This window comes from Mercurialis annua, linkage group LG8 (assembly GCF_937616625.2).
Source record: "Mercurialis annua linkage group LG8, ddMerAnnu1.2, whole genome shotgun sequence".
Lineage (NCBI taxonomy): Eukaryota > Viridiplantae > Streptophyta > Magnoliopsida > Malpighiales > Euphorbiaceae > Mercurialis > Mercurialis annua.
In genome coordinates, this window is record NC_065577.1 from 7,020,842 (window position 1) to 7,031,492 (window position 10,651).

General features: G+C 34.1%; 1 protein-coding gene across 5 annotated transcripts; it reads left to right on the forward strand.

Moving 5' to 3' along the window:
* Nucleotides 1–100: 100 nt before the first annotated feature.
* Nucleotides 101–6,167, forward strand: LOC126660211 (ATP-dependent RNA helicase DEAH13-like). Of its 5 annotated transcripts, none has more exons than XM_056104058.1 (7): nt 101–531; nt 725–1,309; nt 2,647–2,814; nt 2,882–3,109; nt 3,188–3,301; nt 3,413–4,573; nt 4,641–6,167. In XM_056104058.1, exons 2-7 carry the CDS (start codon nt 1,238–1,240, stop codon nt 6,021–6,023), a joined length of 3,126 nt encoding a protein of 1,041 aa, XP_055960033.1. In that variant the 5' UTR covers nt 101–531; nt 725–1,237; the 3' UTR covers nt 6,024–6,167. The 5 variants fall into 5 exon arrangements, with proteins under 5 accessions (XP_055960033.1, XP_055960035.1, XP_055960034.1 ...); XM_056104059.1 differs by lacking the exon at nt 101–531 and adding an exon at nt 1,415–2,546 and having other exon boundaries at nt 878–1,309; XM_050353574.2 differs by lacking the exon at nt 101–531 and adding an exon at nt 1,415–1,483 and having other exon boundaries at nt 880–1,309.
* Nucleotides 6,168–10,651: the final 4,484 nt, after the last annotated feature.

Here is a 10,651-nt window from a genome sequence, read left to right on the forward strand (position 1 = left end):
TGTAAAAGATGTTAGTATTTGATGTTTTCCGGTTCAAGCTGCTTCTGTTTCCATGTAATATAGAACCTAATCTGTTTTTCCGTTTTGTATATTTTGCTAGCAGTACTCGTTGGAGTGAAATTTGGAACGACAGGGTAAGTGACAGATTTACCAACATGCTATGTGTTTATACTCTATAGTTATGTGCATCTGCATCTTTGTAGCAGGGTTTGCATAGTCGTGGGGGGCATTAGGATGGTTATTGTCCGAGTGATATTGTTTTTTTTTTTTCATGTTTTGCATCATGAATTCAATTTGTGTTGAACTCTCGAATATCTTGGTAAATCTCTTCTGCAAAATCTCTTCTGCACTTTGTGTCAATTTCTTGTCTGTCAGCTGCAAACTTCCCTTATAAAAACTGCTTGTGTTGCTTTGTGGCTAACCTTTTTAGAGATTTTGTCTGCTTTGTGGCTAACCTTAAATTTTAGTTCTTATTGCAGGAAGTTGGTTTCCAATGTTGCATGATGTCCTTCGACATTTCGAGTTTTTAAGGTTGACAGTGAATTTTTTTCTTATAAAAATCACTCTTATACTAGGACTACGACGATGCCCGCGCGTTGCGCGAGTGAGATTGGATAATTTTATAATTTTTGAATATTTAATTTAAATTAATAAATTTCTCCGAATTTTTAATTTGCATTAAATTAAATAATTAAACTTTTTAATATCAATTCAATTCTTGCAGTGTCTCATCCGGGGGGACGGGACCCAAGACAGCGCCTGAGACATTACAGGTGTATGGTATTGGAGCAGCAGCAACGATAGATATCTTGTGGTTATCGTAGATATCCTTTGGAGCTTACTGATAAACACTCAATTTTTTTTTATGGAATTTAAGTATTCTAAAAAAATCAAGATTTTCATTTTGAGAATGAGAGCTATCTCTAAAGGTTTGCCTTCTGGAGCCGCTTTACAGCATAGACTTAATCATGAATTTCCATGTATTCATTCTGAAAATGAAGAATCCGTTGAGCACATGTTGTTTTATTGTCCTGTGATATCTCAAGTGTGGTTCATAAACCCTTTAGTTGAGAGTTTGTCAGTCTTCTACATCTACTTTTTCCCAACTTTGGATCCAGTATTGTTATGATATGAAAAGCAAGAAATTATGCTATTTTTTTAGCAAGTACAGTCGAATCCTGTTTCAATCTGCAACTTAGCTCTGCAAGCTTGTTCTGAGTTTGCAGATTATTGTAATATGGATACCGTAGATGAAAATGTGCATGCAAAACTATCTGTTGTCCACCAGCATTTGTTGCCACCTCTGAAGGTATCTTAAAGATCAATTATGATGTTGCATCTCACTATTTACAAAAGTTTGGAACTATAGGGATATTAGCTACTGATTATTTGGGAATAACAGCTCGTTTTACAGCTTTTGTCAGGCGTACATGGGATCCAGGAGTCTTGGAATGGAGTGCATTACATACAACTATGATCTAGGGTATAACAAAGGGTTGGCAAAGGATTATTTTTAAAGCATATGCCTTTCAAATACCACAGATTCTGAATAACAAACAAATTTGTCCATCACATATTTAGGATGTTTGACTGGATATTTGCATGTTTAAGGTTCTTTCCAAAAATTTCAAGTTTCTAATATTTCTGGAAATTATACTAGGCAGCCCAATAATCTTGCTCAATCTTGTAACCGGGCGTATATAACATAAAACCAAATATTGGGAGTTTTCTCACGTTTGTCAATGTGACCTTACCAGAGATCTTTGGCCATAAAAAATCCTCAGGTTCTACTGTTCATTTTTTCAATCATAATTTTATGATATTCTTTTTGGAGAACTAGCATCATTATTACTATTATTGGTATGAGATTATCCCTAATTTTGTGCCTCTGATACCATATGACGCGAATCTAATGTTTCGTAAGTCTCTTCATCTAGATTTCCCTTAAGAGCGTCCCTATGAATCTCATCCTCTACATCATTATGTATGCAAACAGGAACCTCAACCAAACTGCTATTCCCTCTATTACCATACTTTTTTCCACCTGCAACATCTTCTGATTCATCATCAGGTTCTGCCGTTTTCAGCTCGAAGAATTTCTACTTAGATTCGTGCTTGTACCTCCACCTAAGCCCGTGGTTGAGGAGGCAGCACAAAGATTTCTTATCCTTTTAACTGCAATACAGATTATCAAGGGACAGAATTATTCCAGAGCAAATCTAGTTCTAGGATATGCAGTTGCAGCTTCAGCGAAATAGCGATTTCTGGAAAACTAGACCCTGCAAATATTAAAACTTGTGTCAAGAGTCCTTAATTAATTAATTGTTTTTTTTAGAATATTAATTAATTGTTAAAATTGTGCTTTATTTGTATTTAGAGACGCGTTCCTTTGGTTTGTTTGATTAAGGAAGGTAAAACACTACTGGTATACTATATATAACCACGTAAGCATAACCCTAAACAAAATCATAAAAAAAACTTAAACCATGTTGAGAAAACGAAAGCATTGGCGCCTCTCTCAGTCAGAGAAAGGCTTAGGAGTACAGGTTTGGTTTCTTATCCTTGAATTCTGGTTACGCTTGCCGCGTACCGGAACATTGTGCACGAAAAGTGTGATTCTGATTATTGTCTGATTTGTGGAAGTAGGGTAAATCAAGAGTAGTGCATGTCGTAAGGCCGAAAGAAGTGGAGGAGACTAGGAAGGATCTTCCAATTGTTATGATGGAGCAGGAAATCATGGAAGCCATTAATGAAAATTCTGTTGTTATTGTCTGTGGAGAAACCGGCTGTGGCAAAACCACTCAACTTCCTCAGGTTTATATGTTTGCCATTCTTATGCTTTATTTGCAAGTCAAGCTACCTCATATGTGTATTCTTTCAGTTTCTTTATGAAGCAGGCTTTAGTTCAAACCATCAAGCTCGATCTTGTATTATTGGCGTTGCTCAACCTCGTCGTGTTGCTGTGTTATCCTCCGCTAACCGTGTGGAAGAGGAGCTTGGTCTCAAGGGTAGTAAGGCGGTTGGTTACCAGGTTAGACATCAGAAGTGTGTTGCAGATATTATTGCTATCAAATTTATGACTGATGGAATCTTACTGCAAGAACTTAAGGTTTGACTAGTTCAGTTTCTTTCTTACCATCTGTTGCCATGTTGGTCCTCAATCAGTGAATAAAATCTGTTGGTGCAGAGTGATTTTCTGTTGAGCCGCTACTCTGTCATAATACTAGATGAGGCTCATGAGAGAAGTGCCAACTCAGATATACTCATCGGATTGCTTTCTCGTAGCATCCAGCTACGCCAGGTAAAACTACGAAAGAAAAAGTACCTCTCTTTTCTGCAAAATGAAGTTTATGCCTCATCTATCTCAAGCTTTGCGTTAACTTATTCGATGTTTATGCTAAATTGCTTGCAGAAAGTTTATGATGAACAGCAGAAAATGATACTTTCAGGACAAAATATTATCCCTGAACAAAGGATATCTCCGCCCAAACTTATTCTGATGAGTGCCACCATGAGAGTGAAGGATTTTATTTCTGCATTTGGTTATTCTCCTCCTATTATTGAAGTTCCCACCCGGCAGTTTCCGATAACTGTACATTTCGCAAAAAGAACAGATATTAACGATTATGTTGGCCAGGCCTTTAAAAAGGTCCTGTCAATCCACAGGAATCTGCCGAAAGGGGGCATACTTGTTTTTGTCACGGGCCAAAGAGAGGTAGAGGAATTGCGCACGAAGTTACTTAAAGCTTCTAAGAAACTGTTTTCTGTGTCTACTGAAAGGAATTCAGGGAACAATGAGGCATTTGAGATTCAAGGAAACTCAGTTGATCAGCTAACCGACGAATTTAGCTACTATGACGAAGATATGCCAGTTTTTGATGGTGATGAATCAGACTCTTATGATTCTGAATCAGAATCAGAAAGCGAACTAGAAATTGTTGGTGGCGATGGAGATTGGGGAGATGACAGCATTCCGAAAAATGACACGAATATTTTAGGTGTCTTAGGTGAGGAAAGGGCTGTGACCTCACTGAAGACTGCTTTTGAAGCATTGGATGGAAATTCTGCAGTAGGCATGAATTGTAAGGCAAAGCAGAATCCTTTAATGCCACAAGAGTGCTTAAATAATTACAACCAAAGTGCATGGAAGAAAGATAAACGTGTTGCCGCAGGTCCACTGCGTGTACTGTCTCTTTATGCCATGCTTTCTGAAAAAGCGCAGCTTCGTGTATTTGAAGAGGTAAAGAAAGGGGAGAGGCTAGTTGTTGTTGCAACTAATGTTGCCGAAACCTCCTTAACCATCCCAGGCATAAAGTATGTTGTTGATACTGGAAAGGAAAAGGTGAAGGATTATGACCCCTCCAATGGCATGGCAAGTTATAAAGTACAATGGATAAGTAAGGCATCAGCCGCTCAACGTGCTGGAAGGGCTGGGAGAACTGGGCCTGGCCACTGTTACCGCCTTTATTCGTCTGCTGTCTTTAATGACTCGCTTGCTGAGTTCTCTTGTCCTGAAATTCTCAAGGTGCCTCTTGAGGGCTATGTGCTGAACCTGGAATCCATGAACATAAAGGTGGGCTTCTTTCTTATGCTGTACATTAATTGTTGTATTTGTTGTCTCACTATTTTCTGTATTTCAGGTACATGGTTTTCCATTTCCAACTTGTCCTAGGAAAAAGGACTTGGATCGAGCATATGATTGCTTGAGGAATCTTAAAGCATTTGATGGGAAAAGATTGACACCCCTTGGAAAGGCCATGGCTTGTTATCCGATGGATCCTCGCCACTCTCGGATCCTTTTAACTGCAGTGCAGATCATCAATGGACAGAATTATTCCAGAGCAAATCTAGTTCTAGGATATGCAGTTGCAGCTGCTGCAGCATTGAGCTTGTCAAATCCTTTCCTGATGCAGCTTCAGCAAAATAGCGATTGCTCAGAGACGGAGGAGATTTCTGGAGAACTAGAACCTGCAAATATTAAAAGAACAGCTAAAGAAGTCCAAATGAGCAGTGATGTTCTGACTGTGGCTTATTGTTTACAATGTTTTGAAGTTTCTAAAAACAGAGAGAAATTTTGCTCTGAGAATACCCTACATAAGAGAACCATGGATGAAATGTCCAAGCTAAGAGAGCAGCTTCTTGGATTATTCTTTGATCAAAACTCTGTCTCATGGACTCATGGAACCATCAAGGATGTAAAACAAGCATGGAAGGGATGTGGGACTCCTCCTGTGCTGAATTTATACGAGGAAACTGCGTTAAGCCAAGCCATATGTGCTGGCCTAATTGATAGAGTTGCCAAAAGAGTCAAAAACAGCTCTACATCTTTAGCTGAGTACGAGATCTGCACAGCTAGTGATGCCGTATTCCTCCACCCGTCGTCCTCTCCGTCTCATTCAGCTCCTGAGTATTTGGTTTACAGCGAATTGGTACATACAAAACGACGGCCACACATTCATGGAGCAACCAGCATTGATCCGAAATGGCTCGTTGACATCGCCTGTGAAACTCCTATATGCACTAATTCAGTTGATAAGACTCGCAGACCATTTTACAACGCTAGTACAGACCAGGTATATCGCTATATGATTCCGAGTTTCGGGTATCACAGATGGGAGCTTCCGGCTATTAAAGAGGCGGTTAAGGATGATGGTGATCGAATAAAGGCATTTGCGTATGCTTTGCTTGAAGGAGATGTTTTGCCATGCTTAAAACCCGTCAGGGATCATATGGCAGCCCGTCCAAGTTCACTTCTGGAGAGACAAGGATTAGGTGACTGCAGGGTCGAGAATTTCCTGAGAAGTTTGATGAAACTCGGGGTTGATAGCTGTGCTACTCTGAGGAGAGAATGGAATAAGGATTCTAATGCACTGAAGCAAGAATTTTCAGCCTGGATTAAGAGGGGTTATCAATCTAAATTTGAAGCACTCTGGTCACAGATGCATTGCCAAGTTCAGTTAGATTATGATCAACGTTTTCCAAACAAAGCCAAGAAGAAGAAGAGGAAGACAATGGCTACTTGAAAAGGAAAACAAAGTATGATTCTGTTTATTTATTAATTTATGAGCTTATGTAGTTATGTTCATAATAAATGGATTCTTCATATATATTCTTGTTATTATTCCTCTAACGCCAAATCCATCTTAAAGCCTATTTATTTTCATCTTTTTCTTTATCTAACCATTTTTTTTAAATTTCATTTTTATTTAGTCCTTATATTTAATTTATTTTAAATTTTTAAGTTTTTTTTGGGCGGAAAAGGAGAGTACACTACACTCGGCATTAAACATGCGTGAGATAGAACTTGAACAAGAAATATATAAATAAAAATTTAAAAGTATAAGAACTAGATAAATAAAAATATGAAAATACGGAGATATATTAAATAAAAAAATTAACCCATTAATCCAATCTATTTTATCATTTTCATGTGGTAATGGTAATGCCAACTGAATACATGTGTACAAATTCAGTCTAAAAAAGACCTATTAAATTAAATCAATGAAATATAGGGATCTAATGAATATGAAACTTCAAAAGAAATCAAACAAACAGAAAGATAAAAATACGGGGTCTCAAATTGAGTTTGGCCTTCCTCTAATCATCTTGGCTCAAGGAATGGCAATGGCAATAGTAGCATCTGCAGAGAAGCTTCTAGAGAAAATTACACAACAATTATAAATGCGGCAGTTTTTTTCTCTAATATCCACACTTTATTAAGTTTTCTCTTCTATCCAAAGTGTTTTACAATAAATAGATGACCTGGCATAATTATTACTTCTTAGAGCATCTCCACTCTAGTGCTAAAATACCTCACAATGCTATAATTTAGCATTTAGTATAAAAAACACATCTCCATTGCACTTCTATTTCATGTGCTAAATTTAGCATATGCTAAACTTTGTGCCAAATTTGTTAGAAAGTTTAGCATATGCTAAATTTTATTATATCTAAATTATTTACAGATTTGCCATCAATAATGATAATCACTTATAAAACTATAAATTTAGTATTTAGTTTAGCATTTTGCAATGGAGCAAATTTCAATAATATGTGCTATATGTAGCATTTTATTTTATTTTGTGCTAAAAATAGCATAAAAAATACAACATGCAATGGAGATGCTCTTATACCCACTTTCATTCTCCTCTTATATTAGCAGTCAACTAGAGATTGAAACACCAAAATCTTCTCATTCTCCGTCCGCCTCTCTTGAGAGAGAACCACCAGATGTGGCGACAGTTGCAGAGACAGTTGCGACCTTCACCACTTGGTTTGATCGTGGCTGCTGGTGCGTCATCGACAGTTGCTGCTCAGCCATATTTGGTTTTGCTGTTTTAGATTATTTTTAGCATGTTTTAATTTTGTGATATCTTTTCTGGGTTGTATAATTTGTGATATAAATTATGACATTTTTGAGCTGGGTTTGAGATTTTGGGAGTTGGGTTGTTTTTTTTTTAATTGAGGAAATCGTTTCTCATTTTATGTTTGATATGGGTTTTTTGAATTAAAAAGGAGAGTAAAGGTTTGAGACTTGAGTTTGTTCAAATTCTATCAAAATGTAAATTTTATTAATATGGAATTGTTCTCACTATGATGGGTGAGAAAGACATCTGATACTATGATACAGAGAAAGGATAAGGCTGATGGCCTTTCCAGAACAAAATGAAGAAAAGTGTACTTGACCGCAGGAACACTACGAGAATAATGAATAGCAGCAGACATGAGAAGCTTTAGTTGCCCATTGATAATTAAAAGAGCTACTATTTTAAATCTAGATTATGGTGCCATTAAATACTCCAGATGGCTTACCAATCTAGATTATGGTGCCATTAAATGCAGGAGAAACATGTCCATGTGAAGCGCTTTTAGTATTTTTAGCTTCTTGAGTTCAGCATTTGGTAGGAGCTAAACAGAGCCATGAAACACACTCCCTTCGTATAGAACTGAACCAGTTATAGGAAACTCTGAGACTGAACCCGTTAACGTATTTTTAAGATGTAATACTTTTTATGAGGCATTTTAGTTATTTTTTTTAGATGTACTGTATCTGAAATATTTTCAATATGTATATATATTTTTGAGATGTATATGAGCTATTTGAAATGTATCTGAAATATCTTCAAAATGTATCTGATATGTTTTTGAGGTGATTCTGAAATGTATCTGATATCTGAAATATTTTCAGTATGTATCTACTATTCATTGTAGATAAAGCGTCGACACATTATAAAATATACCAATTTTTTATTATTATTTCAACGAAATGAATTTCGTAGATAAACCATTAATTGCAATTTTTAGAATCCATCTCCAACTCAGAATGATTATTTTCAATAAAATAAATTTCAAAATGATCGATACATGTGTGTATTGGTGATATATAGATGATACATTTCCGATACATAGCAGATACATTAATGATACATGTTTAATTTTTTTTGATTATTTTAACGAAATAAATTTTAAAATGATCGATACATTATCGATACATCGTAATACATTACCGATACATCATAAATACACGATTAATACATCATAGATATAGAGGAGAAAAATTAATAATAAAATTTTAATACATTACTGATATATCATCTATATCTTGCAATACACTGTAAATACATAGCCGATACATCGTAGATACATTATTTACGATGAATAAATTGAGCTAAAAAGCAAAACTCCGTGCAACATGAAAAAATAAACGGACGGAGCAAGTATCAAAGATTTAATAGGAAGACACGTTTTTCAAATACATATATCGAATACATAATAAAAACAATTTATATATGATAGATACACATATTTTTATTATATAATATATAATATATATACTTTTTGTAACGTAATTTATGCGTTTTAAAGCATGTGATACATATATCTTTGAATTTAATATAATATACACATAAATAGTACATAAAATAATATGTATGTGTATATATATATACACATATATATTTATTTATTTATTTTTATTTTAAAAATTATGAGAAAATGAATCAGCGACACATTCTAGATACATAAAAAATACATGTTTAAATTATTAAACACAATTAAATATATTGCCGATAATTTTCGATAATACATAGCTGATACATGTGAAACAAATATAATAAAATATAATATCGATAAGTTTCGATACATATCAGATACATATCAGATACATTTTTATTTTTTTAAAAATGCTGACACGCGCTGACGCATGACTGACGCGCGTGTCAGACGCGTGGCAGACGCACGTCAGACGCGTTTCTGACGCGTTTTTGACTATTTTTAACACGTTTTTTACTTTTTATCTTGGTTTTGAGTGTGCCATGTGTCTTTTATTTAGTGGTTGGGTAGAAAATGTAAAGTTTCTCCTAGTTTTGTCATGAATGTAAATTTTTGATTTGGTGTGTATTTTTGTAAACTCTTATTTAAATAGTAATATTTTTGTGGTTTTCTCAAGCTTCTAATAGTTTGATTTAGGTAAGAAGTACAAAAAGTTTTTCATAGTTTCTTTAGAAATACATATAAGCTCTAATTTGGACATTATTGAATTGTCGTTGTTTCAAAACTGAACAATTAAATCTTCTGTCCAGTTTGTAACGTTAATTGTCGACGTGTCACTCATAATATTAAAAAAAAGAAGTTCAAAAATAATCTCAATGTTCAAAATATTTATAAATTTTTTAGTATTCTTTTCACCCTTTTTTTTCCTAATTAGCTCTAATTAATTAATTTTTTTAATTAAAATCAATTAAAATCAAATTAAATCAATCAACTAATTAAACCTAACCAATCGAAATCCAATTAAAACTATCAAAACTTAAATCAAATAAATAAAAACATGTTGATACAATTTTGGTAAAATTACAGAATAACAAATAAATATCAAAACCTATGTTATTGGTTGAGTCGCGAACTAAGTCGTTTTTTTTAAGACATTTCGCGGCTCTCCCTCTCGAAAACTAAGTTTAAGTAAAGTGTAGTTATATCTAGTGTTTTGAGGAGGAAGACAATGACTCTTGTATACCAATAGTTTTATTTGAGTCGCAAAAAGTAAAATCAAAAATAATAATAGTGCTCAAATTAAATCAAATAAAGTTAATGTGGTAACTGTTAAGTTTTAAATTTCGTATTGTAATTGTAAATTAGAATAAAGTTCGCGTATTAATTTACAAGTAACCTTTTAAAATTCTAGTGATAAAGACAGAGCATGGAGTTATTAAAAAAACATTACATGTATTATTTAAATTTACTTTTAATAAATAATGTATTTTTAAAAAATAATATCAGATGAGTTAAAGATAAAATTAGAAATATACTACAAGGTAAAAATTTATTATATTGACTTATATATTTTTGAATTTAGGTGTATTGTTTTAGATTTTTAGTCGATAAAATTATGCATCAAAATAATATTTTTCTAAATTATTTTTGATCTCGAGTTAAGCTTGAGTAGTTCATATGTCATCTATAAGTAAGTTCCATTTGAAAATTTAAGCTCACCCGAGTTTGAACTCATATATAACACTCGAACTCAAATTCAAACTCGAGATTTATAATTCGATTCAGCTCACATACCAACATTTAATGAATATATATAAAAAAACAATAAAATAATTATTGAAGGCACATAGTTAAAATTTAGGATTTGTTTGGTAATGAA